General features: G+C 40.9%; 1 protein-coding gene across 4 annotated transcripts in view; it reads right to left on the bottom strand.

Moving 5' to 3' along the window:
- The window catches only part of TBCE (tubulin folding cofactor E), a 116,524-nt gene that overhangs the window by 79,221 nt on the left and 12,661 nt on the right, over positions 1–24,642 (bottom strand). For all 4 annotated transcript variants that reach the window (XM_083176452.1, XM_083176451.1, XM_083176454.1 and 1 more), the window contains exons 2-7: positions 10,021–10,141; positions 9,424–9,508; positions 3,483–3,653; positions 3,200–3,288; positions 2,380–2,479; positions 1,256–1,358 (exon numbers count right to left, since the gene is read on the bottom strand). In XM_083176452.1, the coding sequence (XP_083032578.1) occupies positions 1,256–1,358; positions 2,380–2,479; positions 3,200–3,288; positions 3,483–3,653; positions 9,424–9,508; positions 10,021–10,120 (648 nt within the window). In that variant the 5' untranslated portion in view covers positions 10,121–10,141. The remainder of the gene's footprint in view (positions 1–1,255; positions 1,359–2,379; positions 2,480–3,199; positions 3,289–3,482; positions 3,654–9,423; positions 9,509–10,020; positions 10,142–24,642) is intronic.

Here is a 24,642-nt window from a genome sequence, read left to right as displayed (position 1 = left end):
CTCGGTTTTGGGATGAGAGGAGATCTAGTACAAAAAGTATGTGCTGCACATACTTTTTGTACTAGATCTCATCTCATCGCAAAACCGAGATGCGATGAGATGCGATATTGTATACAATAATTGTAACATGTATGGTCACCTTTAGTAACATCCATTATAGCACCAGAGATTATATTTTTTTACCTAAATTTATATGTATGTCTCTTTCAAACAAGGGTATCCCCATCTTTTTTTCTTATACAATGGGAAGATAGAAAAATGTAAAGTCCCCCCCCCCCACACCTTTTTATATTCTGTAAGAAAACATATATTTCACATTACAGCGCCTGCATGCACATTGATCTTTCTGGACTCCCCACTGGCTTCTAGAGTGTCACAAATGGTCATTAAGACATGGTAAGTACCCACTGTGAGGAGGTTAGTCTATGACAAATGTGAATTTGGTCATACCTACTTATTCTGTTTAAACATACTGTAACATACTGTAACTAGTCTTTTACTGAATTTAAAAATAAGCACTTAAAGCAGACAAAACATTTTTATCTTGTTCAGCCTGGCGGTACTGAGAAATTATTATTTTAATTGAGGTATTATATGAAAATATGCTTATATTATAATGTGTATGATTTTAAAACCAGCTGGTGTAATTGTATTTATTGTAATTGTTTGATGTTTAACAACCCATTACAATAGTGCTAATTTTCATTTTTTTTTCCAGTATATACTAAAGGGCTGAGTATCCTTTATAAAACAGCTGCTGTGAACAGCTAATTTAATTCATGTGATCAGCGCTCAGTGATTTAGTTGGTTGTTTTTCTGTTAAGTATTTGGCATAAAGTGAGATGTTCTTAAAAATACAGTATATGGGCCTAATTCAGCATGAATCTCTAATCCGAGAATTTGCAATTATGGATTAATTTGGGGGGCATAGCCAATGCATTTTTTGAGATGGTCTCTGATGTCATGGAAGACTAATTCCAGGCTGTTTCCTTAGCAGATTAGTGGTAGCAGTAGACTGGCGCAGATTGAAAAAACGGTTATATGGATGGATTGATATTTGTGATGCATTTGCAATTTTTCATGGAATGATTTTTCTTTCTGTCTGGGTGACTGTTTCTGCTCACAGTCCACTGAGAATTCTTTGATTAGCAATCCATGATAAATTAGGTCCTTTGCTTCTATTCTCTAGAGTGGTGCATATCTGAAGGTCTAAAATGTTGATTACGAATGTAGATTTTTTTTTTTATGAAATTACCTCATTCCACGTAATTCCTGTTCGATTAAGAGAAAGAAGTGTCAATCTACCAAAGGCACTGGCTAATGAAGATGGATTTGATGACAGACAAAGTCTGTTTTCACTACAAGAGTAAATAACAAAAATTAACCTTGAACTGTATCTTAGATTTATGGAAAAAACAGATCGTTGATAATTTAAACAAATAAAACGTCTTTTTGGTATGGAAACAGGTTGACGACTCATTTTAAAATTACATTGCATTACGATCAAAGGACACCTCAATCTCTAAAAGTATCAGCATGACATGGCAGCCATGGTTATGCTGGTACCTACTACTCATTTACTGGCTGCCAGGGCTTGCTGTTGTACTTCACAGAAAAATGTTGTTGGAAAGAACCATAGTGCCTTCACCAAGAGCTGTTTGTTTTCCCGGGATAAGGGAGTGTCCTTAGGAATTCAGTTTTAAGCTGAACAGGCCGATGTTATTTCATTTAATTCGTATTTTTTGGGGTGGAGGAGGAGTGACACCACACTGTTCTTTCCCACCAAATGTCACTAGAAAGACTAGTGTTGAGTCTTGGAATACATTTAACTGATGCCTTTTCAAAGAAAAAAAATAGCCCAATTACAAACAGTAATGACCTGAACATTATTTTCTATACTAGGTAAGTCATGGATACTTAATACACATAATACGATTACAAGTATATACATTTCTGGTGTGCTGGCAAAGTAAAAAACAAAAAGGTGACTTGCATTCAACTCATACTGAGCCACTGCATGTGTATGAAATCAAAGAGGGCTGAGTCTTACAAAAAAATATGATGTGGTTTTGCCATTTTCAAACCTCAATCTGAATTTAATTTCCAATGATAACTCTTCATAACACATGGGACTACAAAGCTGTATTTTAGGTATAATCATTGCATAAAAAAATGTATGCTCTTCATAATTATCACAGCCTACAATTCAAGGATACAGGTACATATAGCATGCTTACCCCATACACAAAGGAGGGAACCACTACGCTTGCTCCTCTGGCACATATAAATTAACCAAAGTTACATATATGAATTAAGCCATTTAAAAAGCATTCCTTAGAATAAGTTTTCACTGAATACTGAAAAATAAAACCAACAAACCTGAGGTCAAGCTGTTTCAGTGTCTTCAGCTGACAGGCAATGTCTGCCATGCTTTCCCAGGAGGAGAGCAAGTTTCTTGATAAATTAATTATAGAAATGTCTAATTATTGAGATTAAAGTAAATAATATTTTTCTACAAATAATAAAACAGTTGAAACAAATAAAAACAATTCAGAATAATGATGATATTTTTTTTAATTAAGTCACTGGATTAAAAAAAAAACATATATATTACTTAAATAATAAAAACATAGATATAAAATATAAATATCTTTTCTTCTGGAGGATGAGTTAAGGAACTTACTTCATTCCATTGGCTATACTGACCCAAGTAGTCTTTGTGCCTGGCTGGCAGATAAAGGTGGAAAATGTCTATGAGGGCTAACTATGGGAAAGTGAAGAAAAAATTTGTAGGGAAGCGGCGGTGAAGATAAATAAAATATAAGAACGATTCAGGGACATAAGGTAGTGATTACAATTTCAAAATAAAGATTCAAACATAATTATCTTTAACTAAGCGATTTAGACCGCTATAAAATAGTAAATTACAGATTATGTATGCAAGTGGTTCTTCACTCATTCTCAAGTGGATTTCTTAGAATCATGCAGAAATTAGTCAATTTTGCTGGGTTAGTAATTATCCCACCTGCTTTCACAGACAGAAATCTTCAAACCATGAACTTTTGAGAAAATTTGAGGTTTGAGGATAAGAGAATATATCGTACCTACGCAATCCTGTACCAAGATATTAGCACCAAGATATTTTTCACAGTAAGCAAGTTAATGTGATTTGGATGTTACACAATCAAAACAAGGATACTTGGGCATGAATCAACTATCTCTCCTTTATGACCAGCATTGCTGACTGCACATTCTCGAAGTGAGATGTCACGCAATGTGACCAGCTTGCTGAAAGAAAATACAAAAATGAAACACACTAATAACTCATATTCACAACAATTTACAGAAACACTTTTCATGACTACACTGATTTGTAGAAATGTCAAAAGTTTGATGTGTTTTGCTATTGCCTTTGATATTATATTATGTACACTGTCAAATCTATTATTAATAGGAAAAAGATAGCTATGAAAAATGCTTACCTTTGTTCCTCTTGAATGGACTCCATGCCAATAAGTTCTATAGCTTTTTTCCCAATCATCATCTTTTCATTCCAGTCATTGTTAGGAGCATAGCGCTTGGTCACTGCAGTAAGGAAACTCACACCAAAATCTGCCTTCTTAGGTCTAATAAAAGACCCTCCAGTAGAATGTCTAATATAATAAGCACATAGTAATAAAATAAAAAAGTAAATCTAAGCATACCTATCGATCAGTAGATTTTCTTTAAGAAAAGAAGTGTTTGATCTATCAAAATAAACTTTATCATCACTTATCTCAACCAATAAACACTAGAGAAAGAAAATCTTAATGAACTACAAGACAACGAGTGCAGGTGCTTTACCCTAAATACATTAGTGCTTTATCCAGAATTAGGGGGGTATTCAATCTCGGGTCACGACGGTCAATCTGTCCCGACAGCCGTGACCCTGGCCTGTTTTCGTTTTTGCTCGACAGCATATCACCAAGCGGGATTCAATGTCCCACTTCGCGATCGTCAAAAAGGGGGCGTGTCTGCATTAATGGCCGTGGATTTTAGAGATTCGTCAGTGAACACGACAATTGACAAAACTGGGCCGATAGCTTTCAAAGTCGGACCAGTCCTGTCAATCTGCCTCTTCAATGCTCTCAGACCAAACAGCATTAAATAGGCGCCCCATTGGAAATAGCGGCGGGGAGTTAATACCCCCCTTAGGCTCCATTTGACAAATTCCCTCACTGCGTGAACGCTTACACTAATACAGCCGTGGTTCAGGTTTATAGATGGAATATTAGTGTGATTGCATGATCTGTATAAAGTGAAAGAAATTGGGTAGTATAGCCTATGAAGGATATGAGACTGATGATGTATGGAGACTAGAAAAAAAGTCTTGTGGATGATGGAGGGCTTTTAACAGAAGGGGTGAAGCCTAAAAATAGTCCTAAAGCTGTGAAATAATTTTAAGTGCAAGTAGTGTGTGTGGATAAGACACGAAGATTTTGCAAAGTGGAGCAAATAGTTTGAATCCTGTAGATTAGCCTGGCTTCTGCATTCTATAGATTGTAGTGATGAAAGTCTATTTTAGTGAAACAGACTACTACAATAATCAACCGGAGAGATAATGAGTGCAGAAATGTAAGTTATTTCAGGGTCTTGTTTGGCACGTCTGCACACATTCTGGATACAGACTGAATAAGGGGAGCAAAAGATAAGGATGGATAGGGTTAATCGGCATGTTGCCTACAGAATGAGAGCTGTCAGGTCGGTGAACGCTGTGGCCATTGGGAATATTAAAAAAGCTGTTTTTTGAAAGATAGAGGCCAGTATTCACTTAGCCACAGTCATTTACTGCAATCGTTTTGAAGTTAGTAAAACATTGGAACGGTGCTTAAGCTTCTGTGATTTCTAGTCTGCCAATATTCTTTTCTACAATAATGCCTTTGTGCTCCTGGTCATATGCCATGTTATTAAACCTACTAACTCATAAAAACATAGAATTTGATGGCAGATGGGGGTGTGGCTTGGACGGCCATGTGAACAGACCTATCCTTTAGAGCTCCCCGCTACAAATATCCTGAATAACAATCCTGTGATCGCTTCAGTGCTCCTGGCTTCTCGTAGCTGTGGGGGAACCTCCTGACAGCGTTCTGGTTCTATCAGAGTCAGGACCTGGCCACCCGATACTTCACTATCCTTCTCGCGGCGGTGGGGTGCAGCGTAAGAGCGTGTGAGCCGGCGCCATCTTGCTGCTGCGGCTACACACGGAGACTGAGCCTCGAGGCCCTGTGCGGACGTGGTTCTACCTGGACAGCCTCGCAAGTGCACTTCTATATTGCCGCATCTCTGCCAGTCAGGATTCCTCAGCCTTCCCATATATACATTGGGGCATTTTGTGAGAGGCGCTCTCTGTTCTGGCCGAGATATAGGGGGTGTGCTAGCCAGCCCTGCTTTCTCCTCAATCCTCATAACTGTGAGACTGCCTTTCTGCTATTGTCACCTCCATATATCAGGAAAAAATGGGAAATCCGCTGCACCAAATTTTGGAGGCCATTACTGCCTCTACCTCTAGGCTCATTACTGCACTCTCGGGCATATCCAGGGGCAATACTTTTCCCTCTACTCCCCGTGAAGTGAATGGAACAATGCCTGAAGATGTGCATGTTAGCCCTGTGACCCATGCAGCTATAACCCCTATGGATCCTGTGTTCATTCACCACCAGGATCATCCAATCCTCAGCAAGGCCCTGTGGAATACTCTGCTATACCATCCTGTACCCCTAGCGGAGCCCCTTCAAATAACCTATTTACGGCTTCTGCTACGAACACCGTTTTGGATCGGCCATCTTAACTGCTCTGGTGATGTGAGTCTTCACTGCACTGGACCTTATCCTCGTGATGTAGACTCTCCCTATTTTGAAATTTATTCTGGTGATGCAAGCCTTCACAAATGCGGAACTTCTCCTGGTGATGAAAGCACTCACTATCTTGGAACTTATCCTGGCGATGTAGGCCTTGTCTGCTTCAGAACTTACTCTACTGCTGAAAATCCTGGTGCCACGACCTATGCCTCGGTTGACATAGAAGCCTGGCCTGACAAACTCTTGTTTACACTTTGGCTCTCTGTTTTGGATGATGATAACGGATTTCCTATTTCCATACGTTATGTTTCCGAAACATTCTGCTCCTGTTCACTTATATAAGTTTATACTGTGAACATAATAGTGTTAAGTGGGGTTAATTGTGAGGTTGGCCTGGGTGGGGTTCTTGGTCATTTTTATTTTTAATTTCTCCTGTTATATATATTTTTCCTTTGTGCTTTTATATTGCCCACGGTCTTTAACATTGAAGCGGTCATTACTATAGTATTAAATCCTTCAGTCCATGTGTATAACATTTTATATTAGGGGGGTGGGTGGAACGGGATAGGATGGGTAAATTAGCATGGCGGTTGACAGGGCCGGCGCCACCACTAGGCAGCTCTAGGCATTTGCCTAGGGCGCCGGAACCTCGAGGGCGGCAGTTCGCCCCTCACCCCAGCACTGTGGTACCTGTGAAGAATCTTGCGTCCACGCTGTCCCTGCTGAGTGCTGGTGCGTGCAGGGGTGTCCGTGCCGCCGGGGGAACCTGCGGCGCTGTTATTGTGTATAAGCTTGTCACGGCCGGCGGGGTCCCTACAGTGAATAGAAAATAACTAGCGCTATGCGCGCGGCGGCGCGGGAAGCGCTAGTTATTTTCTATTGACTGTAGGGGCCCCGCCGGCCGCGACAAGCTTATACACAATAACAGCGCCGCAGGCTCCCCTGGCGGCACGGACACCCCTGCACGCACCAGCACTCAGCAGGGACGCAAGGTTTTTTACACAGGTACCAACCTTCCCCCCCCCCCCCCCCCCCCCGACTCGCCTGGGGCGCTCCGGTGCCTTGCACCGGCCCTGGCGGTTGAGTAGCCAATGGGGTAGTATTGCACTACTAATTTAACGCAGTAGGGTAGGGACATTCAATTGGTATTTAGAATAGTTTAAATGGGTTAGGTTAAGTTAGTTCTAGGGATCCAGGTATACCTAAAGTTGGGGGCTAGGTTATACAGGGTGGGGGGTTCTGGGATGGGATTTTTTTTCTTTATTTTATATTAGGCTGTATTATTCTGGTCTTTCGCTATGTGCTGTGCAAAGCTGACCTATTTTTTTTGTTGTAATCCTAGGATATATATATTTTACGTATTTTCTATTATATAGGTGGAAGCATATGTCGCTATGCTGACAAACGTATTGATGTACATTGCGCACAAATCCGTATGGTCTCACCCTCGGGCTCTAGACCATCAGTATGATGACTTAGATAATGGGGGAGTGGATACATTGCACTGTATGACATATTTCCTAATGCCTTCATTTTCTATATACAGCTTGCGCCGTTCGTTCATATTACTCTGTGTTTCCAGCATATGTCGGAGATGTATCTATTGTAGTTTTGTGGGGTTTATGTTTTGTTCTGTATATCTGTCCAAACTTAATAAAAATTACAGAATTTAAAAAAAAAGAAAATAATTTGATGGCAGATTAGAACCATTCAGCCCATCTAGTCTGCCCCTTATTTAACCATATTCTTACCCTTAAACCCTATTTGATCCTTATTGCTTTGTAAGCAATATGGATCAATTAGGGTTTAACTCTTCTCACAGGATGAATTTACATTCAAGATTAATCTGATATTTGATTGTAAAGGTTGAGTCTCCCTTATCCAATATGCTCGGGCCAGAATAATGTTGGATAACAGATTATTCCGTATTTTGGAATATATTTATATTTGAATGATGGGTACTTATATGTTAGTTGGGTGCCCACTAAGCTATTTGCTTAGTTTTCCACGTCCCCTCGCTGCGCTCGCCACGCTATATAAAATCAACTCCATGCCGATATGGATAGTGGGGGTATGAGGGTACTAAATATAGTGGGCGCCCAACTAACATATAAGTACCGAATGATGTATCTTGAGCTACCTTGCATTTATGTTGTATAAGCACATCAAACACATACAAATATATTTTATTTGTGCATGAAACAAGGTTTTAAAACATGAAACAAAGTTTGTGTATTATTTCAGACACTTAAATTGAATGCCAAGCAATAATTTTCTTGTAAATAGTGCCAGTTACATATCATGCCCCCACTAGTGCCAGCTACAGATGTCCCCAGTAAGTTTTTAGGGGGAAAAAAAAAGTACATTTTGGAGACTGTGGATAACGGATATTTGGATAAGGGATACTCAACCTGTATTCCTATTCTACCTTGATTTCATGAATGAGATACTTTATATATGAAGGTTTATGACTTTGAGGGAAAAAATGGACACTGTGCAGCTGTTACAAACATATGGTCTTAGACAGTCTCAATACATTACAAACATTATATAGAGAAACTGAAGAAACTTAAGCACATAGTAAAAAGCATACAGAAGAGCATAGGCTAAAAATATTTATAAGACCAGTTCATACAAACAAATCAAACTGCTGCTGTTATCCGTACAATCCATAAGGATTGGTCATTGATTAAATCCATGAAGCAAATATGTAGAGTTCATATATTATAATAAGTAAATTGAAAAAAATCAGGTGATTGCTAGCTAAGTTAAGATCCAGGTGAACCACAATAGGCAGCATGCCCATGAGCGCAAATTTGTTGTGGTCCATTCACAGGTTAACAGTGATATAAAGATACACAAATATAAAATATAACAAGGTATCTTGCTTGTTCACAATTAACTAGGTTTTATTTTATTCATTTTAATACATTATTAAACCATATCATATTAAGAAGCTGCTGTAGTGGTTTTTATAAACGTTTTATATTGGAATTCAAATTAGCACCAAAAAGGTTTTTGTAATGTTCAGAATTTATCTAAACTAACAAACTATGGTTCTAGCCAAAACATTTCTTCCCACCACTAAAAATGCTAAATAAGTTCAAAGACTGCACACAGGTACCATTCAGCAATTCATTCCTAATGCATAATGTACCTGTGTGCATCCTTTGACATTTTCAAGTATATGTGTTCAGGTTACCTACTGTAAAATGTTAGCATACAAGTACACAAACTAGTTAATTGACTGCAATGAATTTCCAATTGCTAATGGTAGAATGGATAACCTATTGCATTTGTCATCTATGTTCTTTGAAGGCAGGCAGCGCTATCAATTCTCTTCAGAACACCACACTGGGCAACTAACTTCCTAACTTGTTTAAAGAAGAGGAAAAAAACTTTCCGATAAACACTTCAATATAAGCGTAGACAAAAAAAAACATGACCAAAAGTTGAACATGAAGGAAATAAATACTAGAGAAGGTATGCTGAATGTGGTAAAGCAGATTGAGTAACGCATTTAGATTTCTCAATGGGCACTATAATTATCAAATATTTATTTGGTACACAGTCTGCAATGAATTACCTGCATGCAAAATATCTTGTTCCATTATGGGAGCCATCATGTTTTCCTCTCAAAGGATTGTCCCACTCTATTCCAAGCCAAAGTCCTAAAACAATGAACAAAACATTCTACACTAGTGGTTCAAACTTTTTTTTTTATCATGGCACACTAGAGCAGGCATTTCTAATATAAATAGAATATGTTTGAGCAGGAGACAAAAACACAGTAAATATTCATACCTAAAAACTAGTACTGTAAATACTTAAAAGTTGCAAAAAACTTATGGGAAAATGAATCTGTTATGATCACATGATCGCTGAAGTCACGTGCTTCCTGTCAATGGAACGCACAGGACTTCCGTTTGTAGCTTATAGCCGGCTTCCTGAAGCTACGTGCTTCCTGTTGATATTTAAGATCAGATTGTATGTAATATTATTATAATAATAATTTTATTTATAGGGTGCCACAAGTGTTTCGCAGCACCGTACAAAGGAACAGTACAGGGAGACAAAACTTAGCATTACATTGACAAAATAACAAAAATAGAGAATAACCAAAAAATGACTAAGCAAATATATTCATAAATTAAAGGATCTTGTTTACTGTACTAATTCATACCTGCTGTAGGAGGCACCATTCCAACATAACGCACTGTTCCATATTCCCCATCACATATGATGCGTTTACTGTTAGGGTCATTTGGAATGTCATCACTCATTTTGTGGAGGCCTTCTAAAAACTGAAATATATATTTTTGATTACAATAAAAGGGTATGCACAATGTCCCAAAATGTTTGATGAATATATGGTGAACAGACCAATAGAACAGTTGATAGTAAATCTTTATATACCTTGATGTGTAAAAAAATAAATAAATAATGTAAACGGAAGGAATCTGCACTAATTAGATAGTTAGAAGGTAGGGTGCCAGTCATGAATAATAAAGTAGTGTTCACGTCTTATCTCCTGTCAGGGATCAATGCAAACGTGTACACCAGTACAGCAAAATAACTTATAGAAAAGTTAATTTAATCCATATAATACAGATGGGTTCCCAGCAAACAATGTCAAATGTAGAAGCAGTACACATTTACCCATCCATAAAGAGGTGTCCTGCATTCCACAGTAAGCCCATCAGTCGATGATATCGTTTTCAGGTCTTACCACCTTCACCCTGAACTGAACTAATATATAGGACATAAAAAAATATTTGATGTGCAACACACTATGAATAATAGCCCGTCTTTCCAACAAATTGGTGTAATATATGGTGCAGCATCATTCAGCTGAACCAACAAAGGATCCTCAATGGTAACTAGTACAAATAAACACACAGAGTGTATCTCTTATATATTTAGCCAGATCTGTCACTCATCCCCTGTGTAGCTAACGTTCCCGCCCAGCGGCATACACAAACCCGCCCCCCTAGGGAAAAGAACAGTGTTTTATGTGTATAACGTTTTCATTTGTATAACGTTCCACCCCCTTGACATCACCTCCCCCCGCCCAGCCATGGCTACAGTACACACCCACCATTACTCCACAGCCACCATCCACCATTACTCCAGCACCCCGCCCGCCCCCTCCCTCCCGCGACTTGCGGGACCTCCGCCACCCACCTCCCGCGAATCGCGGGACCCCCGCCACCCACCTCCCGCGAATCGCGGGACCCCCGCCACCCCCCTCCCGCGAATCGCGGGACCCCCGCCACCCACCTCCCGCGAATCGCGGGACCCCCGCCACCCACCTCCCGCGAATCGCGGGACCCCCGCCACCCCCCTCCCGCGAATCGCGGGACCCCCGCCAACCCCCTCCCGCGAATCGCGGGACCCCCGCCAACCCCCTCCCGCCAACCCCCTCCCCCTATTCGCGGGACCCCCTCCTGCGATTCACGGCAACCCCCCTCCCGCAATTCGCGGCCCCCGATTTGCAGAACCCCCTGTAGCGCCCCCCTCCCGTGATTTGCGGACCCCCTCGGCACCTCCCGCGCCCCCCTCCAGCGATTCGCGGACCCCCCCACGATTCACACGCCCCCTCCCGCGATTCGCAGATCTCCCACGATTCACGCCCCCCCCCTCACGCACTTCACGGCACCCCTTGCTCCCCCCTCCTGCGATTTGCAGACCCCCACAACCCCCGCTGCCGTGATTCAGGCCCCCTCCCATGATTCACAGCACCCCCGCGCCCCTCCCACGATTCACGGACATCCACAACCCCCCTCAAGCAATTCACTGACCCCGACAACCCGCCTCCCACAATTTGCGGACCCCCCTTCCCGCGATTCAAGCCCCCACACCCTGCGCCCCCTCCCACGATTTGCGGACCCCGCCCCTCCCGCTAATCGCGTATCCCCGCACACACCCCCCTCTCCCGCAATTTGCAGTCCCCCCTGACCCCCTTCCGTCAATTCCACCCCCCAACGGACCCCCACGACCCCGGTCCCGCATTTCACGTACCCCCGTGACAATGGGGGATCCTGTACCGCCACAGCAGGTACCGCCCCAAGGTGGTAAATCCAGCCCTGGCTGCCGGTTCCCCCACTGCCTGGTGGGCTACTGCAGGGACTGGATACCTCTTGCATCAGTTTACATGCAAACACTATACAATGCAATCAAAACAGATGGTCCGCATCCAACAAATGAAGAAATGGCTCAAGCAGTTCAGCAATTAAAGTTGGCCATTGCCTCTTCACTTGCCCTAGGCCTACCAGACTATTCTAAACCTTTTACCTTGTATTGCCATGAGGAAAAAGGACATGCTTTGGGAGTGTTAACACAGATCCACGGAACAAGACAAAGACCTCTTGCTTACTATTCCAGCAGGCTTGACAATATCACCTACATGTATTAAAGCTGTAGCAGCGGCTGCTGTATTGAAGGATAAGTGCATAGACATTGTTCTTAATCATGAACTAACCATACAAGTACCACATGCTGTAACAGAAATCCTACAACAAGCAAGAACCAAACATCTTTCAGCAGCTAGACTCACCAAGTACGAAGTGTCCCTATTGAGTGCAACCAATGTGACAATCAAGAGGTGTATCACTCTTAATCCCGCAACGCTCCTCCCAGCCCTGTTGCCAGAACAGAAGGAGTATGAACATAAATGTTCAAAAGGAGGGAGAATGAGAGGACAAGCACCTTCTGTCAGCACAGTAACATCTACAGCAGCTCAGAGAATGGAAGTAGATCCAGAAGGTGACGGTGAGGACAAAGATGAAAAGACTTGTACTCAAAATTTTTCTCATGACTGTCTTGCTTTGATGGAACAAGAAACCCAGACATTGCCACACGTCTAAGATATGCCCATACCCAATGCTCATTACGAACTATATGTTGATGGGTCCAGATACTATGAAAATGGCACACCCTACACTGGATATGCCGTCACTACCAACACTGAAGTAGTAACTTCTGGAGCCCTACCAGCACACTTATCAGCACAAGCAGCTGAACTTGTGGCCCTTACTAAAGCATTGGAGCATGCAGAGCATACAACAGCGAACATTTATACAGATTCCAGATATAGCTGGGGAGTGACAATGGACTATGGGTTGATCTGGAAAAGCAGAGACTTTAAAACAGTTACAGGTAAACAGATACAGCATGCTGACCTCATTAAAAAACGTTTTCAAGCATTAATGAAGCCACACAAAGTTGCCATCATCAAGATTCAAGCATACACAAAGAATCAAACAAAAGAAACAAGAGGAAACAATCTTGCAGATGCAGAAGCTAAGAGAGCAGCAAAAGCCCAACCAGTAGGAAAAAGACACAGATTCTACAGCAGAGAACAATCCTCATTATCTCCAGTCAGGAGATTGGGTGTATCTCAAAAGACACATTCGGAAATCACTTGAGCCCAGATATGATGGTCCATTCCAGGTTCTACTGACTACACCAACATCCGTGAAGCTAGAGGGAAGAGACGCATGGGTTCATGCCTCCCATTGTAAACAATTACTAGTTAAGTTTGAAGATGCAGTTTGGTGAAATGTTATTGGGGCCTAAATGAGATAAAAATAGTGGCAATAATATGGTTATGTACAGTACTAGAGGTACCAGATTATGCTAATAACAACAGTACAGTACAAGTTACCTCTATTGTCTATCCCAAACCACATTATGTGAGAAAAAGGGAAGTAGTAAACCCTGATCATGAATGTAGAAATTTACCACTCATCTCAAGGTGTATTTGTGAGTATTGTAGACAGTCACCTGAGGAGACATGTATAGAATGGTGTAAGGCCCCTACTGGAGAAAACCGAAATATGTTGTTGCAATTACATAATTTGGTAGGGAATGCCCTTAACACTACAAACTGTTGGATCTGCTCTCAAGGTCCTACCTCAGGAGGAGGAGAGTGGACATTTATCCCCATCACATTTGAAGAATGGGCACTATTTGAAGATAACTGTGCAGATAGTGAACCATTCAAAGCATCAGTAAGCCAATACTTACGCAAAGAATCCCCTAAACTGCTAGCACACCTAATTACCCCAAATGTATCTTTTTGCATTGAATTTAAAAAAAACCCAAAGTGAAACCATACTTGGCTTTAATAAACAAAAGGTTTCCCCCTCAAACACCTACTTAGGAACATTTCATCCTTGCTCAAAGGCCCCTTTTAGAGTTGGTAGTGCGCCTGACACCTTCAAATCAGGAGTACCTCCATACCAAATGTTTTTACCACCATATGATGATAAACCTGCACTAAGGGAAATGATAAATATTGGAGTGTGGCCAGGGCCAGGATTCCCTAGTTGAATGAATGAGACAGGAAGCAATCCTGACCAGTTCGTAGTTAATGGTACAGTAGCAGGAAAAAAATTGGTTAACCTAAAACAAATGTGGGATAGCATACCTCCAATTCTCCCAAATAATTTGTATTTTTTTATGTGGGAAATACGCCTACAAGTGGCTTGTTTATAGCGACTATGGAAATTGTACACTAGGACGCATAGTACCTGCAGCGCAAGTGCTAGAGCATGAAGATCTAAAAAACATAATCAAAGGCCAAGAAGGCCAGGTAGGGAAGTATAATCCCATACACAGGGACAAAAGGGAAATAAAAGAAGCAGCGAAAAAAGGCAAGAAAGCTAATCTACACACCCTGGCATGAGAGAATGGGCTTTTTGGACCTATTTGGGTCAAAATCATATTATAGAGTTGAATCACTTGCAATGTTATTAGATAACATTACTGAAATATATGATAACACCTTTAGATATGTAGGTAGAGAAATCCAAGAAGTAAAAAAAGAACAGTTACAACACAGATTAGTTCTGGACCACTTAACGGCACAGACAGGAGGCTATTGTATGACCTTATATACTCAGACAGGAATATTGTGTTGTACATTTATTACCAATGAGACTGACAATGCTCAAGAGACAATAGAAAAACATATACAAGAGATAGAAGAGGAAAAACGGATTTATGCCACTGAGCATAATACACCTGACACTCTAGGAGGAAATTGGGGCTGGCTATCATTCTTGAATCCATCCACATGGTTTTCAGGAATCAGTGGATGGTTTATGGGAATTCTCATGTTCAGCCTAAAAATTATAGGATTATGCATACTGGTTTATATTGCTGTCAAGATATTGATGTATGTTTTCTCTGTCTGTTTGAAACAGTGCCAGTCTGCAATAACTACAACCAAATTCAAGAAACTCATATCTGGAAGGACACAGAAAGCAGAGGATCAGTCTATTCCGATGGATGTGAGCCAACGGCCAGTTGCCCTCTGACGACAGGGAGAAGCTACCCTGTCTCAGGGATATAACCCACTAGACCCATCTGATGTGACTAATCCTTAGCATGTTTAGGCAGTTTGTATTGTAAGATGTCCAACCACTATGAGTTTTTTCTTACATTTATAATAATTTTTTTGTGTTTTGTTTACTACTGTATGTAAACAATGTAATCTCAATTGTAATGTTTAATTATTATAAAAAAGGAGGGAAAATGATAACGTTATAGTACTTAACATTATATTTCTTATATCATATTAGGCTTGCCAGCCAGTACTAAGTATTGCTGAATTTTATTGTGCCTTTCTCTCCAGACTGCTGAAGCAGTTAAATTCAAATGTATATCTCTCTAAGTCCAGTTTCCATTAGAAAAACTAAACACTACAGAAAATGGGCCCCTTCAATGTAAACCAAGGGAGTACAGGAATGTATGGGTCCTCATATGTTATTGTAAAAAACATGTGTTTCTAATTAGACTTACGGGAAATAAACTGCAAGATTCAGCATAATATAGAAGCAACTCCCAGCCTATAGAGGTTCACTCCCTTAATGATGTAAGAGATACCATTTATCCTATGTATTCCTACGTTTCTCACATTGAACCAAAGTTTTAATTGTTAACCCCACCTTAGGGGTGTGTTGTATATGAATAAGTATTTTTTTTGTACTAAGCACTCCTTTATGGGAGTAAAGGAACAGTATCTTTATGGTATAAAAAGGCAACGCGCTGATAATAAAACACATCTTCTTCTTGAACTTCTGTCTGACGGTCAGCGTAACGGTGTGGTGTGGTGTGATGTCTAAAGTACTAAAACTGTCCGGGGGCTCAAATTACAAGCCATCACTCTTAATAGGGAAGGTCTGAGACCGGATGCTGTTTGCCCTAGATGCGGAACATGTAATGCAGATTTCTGGCATATGCTATGGGTGTGCCCCACAATATTTACTTTTTGGAGGGAGGTATGGGATGTGGTTTTGACGAAACCTACTCTCCCACCTGTATCACCTGCCATTTGTATGTTTGGTCTCGACATTGAGGAAACTCATACCCTTATGGTATATAAATATGTCCTGTGCCTCACCACATTAGCTTAAGTTATTATTGCACGCAACTGGTTTGCTATAACATTCCCTAATATCCATCACTGGCGGGCCCTGGTCAATGAAGTTTCGGGACATGAAAAATTTGTATACCAGTCACGATGTATCCACGCACAATACTGTGCCAAACAGGATAGGTGGAATAGCCCCTCCACATAGTGATTTTAATAGGCTCCTCTCTTTCACAGTTGTGTTATCCCCTATACCGATATGCTCTTTTCAATGCCATTATTGCACTCCTCTAACTATTGATACTGGTGTACTCTTAAATGTGAATACTAAGTGCATTCATATTGTAAAGAACACACCAACTGTATTTATAAATAATTTTCTCTCTTTATTATTGCTGTGCACATTGCATATAACTTAAATTAGAGACACTTGCCATTGTTTATGTTTTTCTGTTTTCTTTATGTTACTTGCCAACATAATCAATAAAAAAATGAATAAAAAAAAAAAAAATCAGCATATGTGGCCTACCTGCATATGCTGAAGCCTGCCTATATTGAATGTAGTAGTGGCCCTTGCAATCTCCTCATATATCAGGATTTACTTCCTCACTAAACCTGCTAACTCGCCGAGAGGCGTGGCTTGGAGGAGCATGGAGTAGCAGCTACACACGCTAAGCTGCAGCTCCCACAGACTATCCTGGGATGATATCCTGAGCCCTAGAAAATAAAGACAACTACCCCATCAGAGAACCAGAAAGCACGGATACCTGCGGGAGTGATGCAGGCACTGTGACACGGAGCGGTGCGGCGGCCGTTGGAGAGGAAGCCGGCGGGGAAGACCCTGGGAACCAGGGCTCCAGTTCTGAGTGCGGGGAATAAAAGAAACGGACGGACCTGAGTATCCGGTGACGCCGCAGCAGTACTTCCGGCCGGACGAATGCACGCTGTGGAGACGGAGGGACAGAGCAGCTGCTGAGGTAGTAGAACGCTGCCTGTGATTCCTGCCGCTAGCCGCCTGAGGTGGAGGATAGGAGCGGGGGAGGAGGTTTGAACGGGGACTGAATCCTCTGACGGACAGTGCAGTGGACGTGCTGCAGAGCAGAGAACAAGGAGGACTATTGTTCCCCGGCTATACATTGTCTGCATGTGTGGAACCTAAAGTGTGTGCACCCCAACTTCAAAAGAGCTGTTGTATATTGACGTGTATATACCGGTTGAAACATCTATATGAGGTTCATACCTAGGCTGCCTGCCTCCGATTTGTTTACCCGCAGTAGAGGATAAGGAGGACTATTGCTCCCCAGTTATACACGGTCTGCACTCTGTGGATGTGTGGAATACAAAGTATGCGCACCCTGACCTTTGAGAGCTGCTGTACATGGCTGTGTACACACGGGCTGTAACATCTTCACTTGATAAATCAAGGTCCCATACCTAGGCTGCATGCCTCTGATTTGTCTATCTACAACAGAGGATAAGGAGGACTACTGCTTCCCGGTTATACGCTGTCTGCACTTTGTGATTGTGTGGAACTTAAAGTGTGTGCACCCTGACCTTTAAGAGCTGTTGTATATTGTTGTGCACATATTGGTTGAAACACCTCTACTGGACATATCTAGGCCCCAGAGGGCGCGGTGCACCTAATGGTGCATGAAAATTCTGGAAATCACATATAAGCTCCACTAGCAGTATTGTGTAATACACTAATAGACCAAGAGAACACTGTCAATTGTATATCCCCACCTCCACCTCATTTTCTAAAGAGAGAAAGTACAAACTCTGCATAAACCATCTGGTCCATTTTTTGAATCATGGTGAAAAAAACTGCAGCTGAGGCGGCGGCGGCGGCAGCCAAACTTGAAAAATACGCACGCAACACCCAGACTTCTAAAATGGCGACCCAGAGTGTACCCAGCTCACCCTCCTCCCGAACAGAGCTAGAAGACTCAAATTTAGAACCAGTGCAATCGACACAGCAGATCTTACAAGCAATTAATGCCTCAGAGCAACGTGTAACAGAAAAGATCGGCCAAGTCCAAATAGATGTTTCTTTGCTGAGACAAGATATACAAAATATCAGGGAAAGGGTGCAAGAAACAGAACACCGTATCTCACAAGTAGAAGATATCACCGCTCCCTTAGTAAAAAAGGTAGAGACCCTCGCCCAACAAATGGTGAGCATCCAGTCTAAGATGTCAGATATGGAGGGGAGAGCCAGGCGGAATAATATCCGCATTGTCGGACTCCCGGAGAGGACAGAGGGGCCCGACCCAGAAAAATTCATCGAACAGTGGCTCATGAAAATATTCCCAAAAGAAGCGTTTACGCAGCAATTTGCCATTGAAAGAGCGCACAGGATACCATTGAGACCACTACCTCCAGGAGCTCCGGCAAGAACCCTAATAGCCAGACTACTGCACTATAAAGATAGGGACACCATCATGAGACTGGCACGAGAGAAGGGTACAGTCATGTATGACACTCATAAAGTCGCATTCTACCCAGACTTTGCCACAGATGTACAAAAAAGTAGAGCCAGCTTCATACAGATTAAGAGACATATGCGAGATCTGGACATAAAATACTCAATGATATTCCCGGCAAGACTGCGAGTAATCTATGAAAATGAAACTTACTTTTTTCTAAATCCAAAAGACGCTGAGGACTGGCTCGAGAAAAAAAATATAAGAAAGCCTGATGTCCGAAATTAAAATCTGATGGGGGAGGAAGTCTGAGAAAAATAGAAAAAAACGGCATTACCCCTTTTTTTTTTCTCCTCTCCCCTTTTCCCGTTCCCTCTTGCACATGCGATATGATACTGTACGGGAGGCAAATACTATGCATCCAGCAAGTATGGTTATTATTATATGCTAAAATGTAACAATACAGTGTAAAGCGGAGATTTTTCCCCTCCCCTAACCCTTCTAAAAATGTATAAATTTTTTTTTTTTTGCCGTCAAGAAAAAATAGGGAAGATATGGATACAAATGTGGGAGCCTCCATGTGCTAAGATAGCCATGGGAACTAGTAGGTTCCTTTACTATCGAGGGAAAATATAGCTTGGTGTATGTGAAGTGTAATGGGAATTAGGTATACCTTAAGGGTTGAGGTTATACAGGGAGGGTTAGGTTGGGGGGATGGGTTGTTATATGTATTGTATTTGTATGTAAAAATGTCTTTGTGTACAACAGGTCAACTGAAAGAAATTGTTAATACGGCGCATAGTGCGACCGATACAAAATGGGATAAATTAATCTATGTCTGGAGGAGGGAACTATATGCCTAGTAAATGCTGTAAAATGTATGAAATATGGTGGATGGAACAGATAGGAGTGTATATATGGCTGAGCAATTAAAAGGGATAGGTTTCCTGAGTTGGAACGTCAGGGGATTGAACAATAAAATAAAAATGAATCTAGTGATGTCGCAACTCAGGAAATATAAAGCAGATGTTGTGTGCCTCTTAGAAACACACTTGCACGGGGATAAAATTAAGACACTAAATAAATCATGGGTGGGCACATCGTTCCACTCTACATTCACCAACAATGCTAGAGGTGTAACGGTGCTGATAAGGAAATCCATAAAATGTCAAATAGAAACTAGTGTTATTGACCCCCAGGGTAGATTTGTTTTTTTAAAAACTATCATAAATTTTAAACCTCTAAATATTTTGGCAATTTACATTCCCCCTCCTTATAATAATGAGGTAATGAGGCAGATAATGTCATTTATTGCAGGATCCCCCGATACACCAGTAATATGCATGGGTGATTATAATAATATAATGAGTAATGAACTAGATAGGTGGAAGGCTAATAGAAGTCAAATGAAACCTCCAGATAAAATCCAAATGACTGCATTTTCAAAATTAACACAAGAAATGGGCCTAGTAGACATATGGAGGGTCAGGAACCCAGATGTCCTCCAGTTTACATGCTATTCCCCTACGCATAACACCTTCTCCCGAATAGACCTATTTCTGATATCTTCCTCCCTTGCCCCTGCTATAATCAAAGTAGAACATCTATCTAAAGGAATATCGGACCATTCCCCTATAAGCCTCACTATTGATTTGAATCAGGAGCGGGGTAAAACAACGTGGAAATTAAATCTATACTGGTTAGAGGTTATAGACAAAAATAAAGAAATGCAGACAGAATGGGAAAATTATGTGGAGGATAACAAGATGCATCATAGCCTAGAGATACGCCATGATGCTCTGAAAGCTGTACTAAGAGGATCCTGTATTAAAAAAATATCAGAAATTAAGATAAACAGCAGGAAAAAAGAGAAAGACCTAGAAACTAAATTTCAGCAATTAGAAGCCGCCTATATTAATTCTAGGGCATTAGGTAGCCAGATAGAAATGTTAGATGCAAAAGAAGAGTGGGTAGAATACCTGTTCAATAAATCCAAAAGGAAAATGCAATTTAGCAGGCACTGTCAGTACTATCAATCGGAAATAGGGGGCAGCCAATTAGCCTATCTTGCAAAAGATGGAAAAAGCTGTAATGTAATTACTAGCATTAAAAACCAACAGGGCAATATATGCTATACAGGGAAAGAGATAGTAGAAGTGTTCCGCAAGTACTATGCTGACCTATACGGATCTGGAGAGAAGTGTACACATGTGGAACTTCAGGAATATCTAAAACATATTATAATGCCCGCTTTGATGATAGAAGATGCGGATATGCTAGAAGCTCCATATACTAAAGAGGAAGTGGCGGAGGCCATCTCCTCCCTTCCCTCTGCGAAAGCACCGGGGAGGGATGGTATTCCCACAGAAATATACAAAAAGTATGCAGATTTTTTTGTACCATATTTCACAGATTTATTTAACTCATTGTTAGAATGGGGTTCCCTACCCCCCACGATGTTGGAAGCAGTTATTATTGTGATATTGAAGAAGGAAAAGGATCCAACCTCTCCAGATTCATATAGGCCAATATCGCTGCTAAACACAGATGCAAAGATACTGGCCAAGATAATAGCCATTAGATTAAATAGGGTGATCGAGTCCATAGTGCACATGGATCAGGCTGGTTTTATGCCAAGCAGAACCACTACCCAAAATCTGCGCCGTCTGTTCTGCCACCTGCAAGGGGAGCAGAGCAGGGAGACGGAGGCCTTGGTTGTGTCTCTGGACGCAGCCAAGGCCTTCGATACGGTAGATTGGGACTACCTATGGGCAGTTCTACAGAAATTGGGATTTGGGCCCCGGTTCATTAAATATATCCAGATGCTGTATACATCCCCACATGCAAGGATGTCGGTAAACGGATATGTTTCGGATTCCTTTGAACTCAGGAGAGGAACTCGGCAGGGATGCCCGCTTTCCCCTGCCCTGTTCGCCATGGCAATCGAGCCACTAGCATGTAAAATAAGGTCAGATCCAGATATCAGGGGAATCTCGATAGGCGAAAGGGTAGATGTTATAGCACTTTATGCCGATGACATGTTAATCTTTCTACAAGAACCTGGGAAGTCTCTTCAGACAATGTTAGATCAAGTAAAAGGGTTTGGGAGAGCATCAGGGTTATGTATTAACTGGGACAAGTCGAGCATGCTCCCAATATCGGGGAGGATACCTGAGGAGTACCGCGACCTGTACCAGTTGAAATGGACCCTTAAATTTAAGTATTTGGGCATTTGGATAACCCCAAAAATGCATATGTTTGCTCAGTTAAATGTAGAGCCAATAACAGCATGGTTTAAGGAAAAAGTACATCTATGGAAAAAACTCCCAATTACAGTTACTGGGCGTATAAACATGATCAAGATGGCAGTACAGCCAAAATACTTATATGTCTGTCAAAATTCACCTGTATATATCCCCAAGGCAGTATTCATACATATAGAAAAAAACATAATCTCATTTATTTGGAAAGATAAACAAGCCCGTGTTGCAATTAGAACCCTATATAAACCAAAAGAAAAAGGGGGATTATCTCTGCCAAATTTTAGGAACTACTACATGGCCTCACAATTGGCATATGCCCAGGGGTGGGTTAATAATAATTTAGACCAAACTACCCAGGCCCTCTTTGAAGAACAGGCGGGTCAGTGGGAATCTCCAGTGCACTTCTTGCTGTCTGGATGCCCCTTAAAAGGGATCCATCCATTGCTTCGACAGCTGGCATTGATCTGGAGACAGGTGCACGAGATGGGGGAATGGACGGGAATAGAAGCCCAATGCCCCATATGGTTTAATAGGAAATATAAAGAGCTTGCAAAAATATCAGTAGACAATATATGGAAAAAAAGTGGTATAGTGGAAATGGGACAATTGTATGACAATGATCAATTTAAGCCATTTAGTCAATTAAGTATTGAATTTAATATACCAAATAAACAATTTTTTAGATACCTACAGCTGCGACATGCCATATATAAGCAATTTGGAGGATACACTTTAGAAACCTATACATCTCCCATTAAGAAAATGTTACAAACTATGAGCAGGAGGTCGCAGGTCTCAAAACTATATGCCAACATCAACTCAAATCAACACTCTGAGATATTAGAAAGATTAAAAAATAAATGGGAAATGGATATAGGTCACTTGTCAGCAGAAAACTGGAAAAGCATACTGGGGTCAATCAAACATGCCACATGCAGCATCAGATACCAGCAGATACATTTTTATGTCCTCCACAGGGTATACCGTACCCCAATGATGCTACATAAGGCAGGTATAAGGGATAATACTAGATGCCCAAAATGTAACACGGAAGGAGCAGGGTTCTGGCACCTCATATGGGAATGCTTTAGAGTACAAATGTTTTGGGAGGAGGTATGGAATGATATTAGACTCACTGTCCCAAATATAGTACAGTGTGGCCCTAGGGTATGTCTTTTCGGATTAGAGTTAGGGGGATGCAATACAACACAACTATATCAGTATATTATTACTTTGACGACCTTGGCAAAAGTGATCATTGCACGCACCTGGTTTGCAGTGAATCAACCAGATATAGTAAAATGGAGAGCCTTGGTGAGAGATGTGATTAGGCATGAGAACTATATGCATTATACAAGAAATACGATGACTAGGTTCATGAAAAATGGGATAGATGGCGGAACTCCAGACTGCATAAAACAAATGACGAAGAAGAACAGTGATACGATGGGCATTGATTCATTCAACATAAGAAAAGGGGTAAGGAAAGTGGGAGGGGGGAGGAAGTGGGAAACGGGAAAACAATACATGCTTACAAATTATATATATATATTTAAAAAAAAAAAAAAAAAAAGGAAGGGAAAATAAAAGGATTGCACAAAAAAAAAAAAAAAACACAAATGATAAATATGTATAAGATGGATTCTACACAATAAATGCACAGACTAATAAATAAAAATAAATTAATAGAAATGAATTTATGCACGAGTAAACACTAAAGTAATAGTTACAAAAATTTAAATATATAAATAAAGTATTCTTCACAAGTAAATGCACCTGAAAATTACACTATAAAACCTGATATATAAAGGGTTAGAAATTGACTTAATTGTTAATGTGTTGCATGGACCAATGCCTAATAAAGGGGGAAAAAAAAAAAAAGAATAGAAATCCCAAAATAACGATAAAAAGCGGATTGTATTAATAAGGAATGCTAGAAGGAGCATGCGCTGAGTAATAATGTATTGTAATTAATTAATGACCTGTAATTGTTATTTGTATGTTAGTCATGTAAATGTATGTATTGTGAATTGTAAATGTATGTTTGGGATATTATTCACGTCTTCTATTGTCTTTTTTATATACAAAACCTAATAAAGAATTTTTAAATTAAAAAAAATAAAAAAATAAAAAAAAAAACCTGCTAACTCGCCAATGAAATACCTACTTGATCGCATTATTTTGGATTTTGAATTTGAAATGGAATTTTTTTGGGCCATAAATGTGCGTCTTTAAAAGGAGATTGCTGGAATATCTCAGTTTTGCACTTTGGAGTGTGATTTTGGGCACAATCGCAGGAAAACATCTATCTGCAGGAGAAACTCAATGTACATCCTCCTCCTGCTGCCCCACCCAACTGGCAGTAGAAATGGCCCCCTGGCCTGCATTGCACCCCAAGCCAAAACTCCACTTCCTTCAGATTATTGATTAATTGAATAATTGTTTGATTAATTAATGCAGGCAATACAATTATGCTATTTGCATATTTATCCCTGTATGCTCCCCTGAAAAGTCACACGTCGTGGTAATTTAACACTGGTCAGGGAGATGCGGGGGGTCCTGAGAAATCTGGGAGGATTGCCCACCTTTCCAGGGGGGCCAGGAGGGGGATCCGATTTACAGGATCCTCCCAGCCAATCCGGGACTGTAGGCAACCCTGGGTGGTAGTAGTTACCTTATAGGACATCAGGTCCCACGGTTTTGCCATGAGGCAAATTGGAAATTGTATAATTTATCTTGTC

Source organism: Crinia signifera, chromosome 3 (assembly GCF_055691185.1).
Source record: "Crinia signifera chromosome 3, ASM5569118v1, whole genome shotgun sequence".
NCBI lineage: Eukaryota > Metazoa > Chordata > Amphibia > Anura > Myobatrachidae > Crinia > Crinia signifera.
This window is presented reverse-complemented; position numbering and strand designations above follow the sequence as displayed.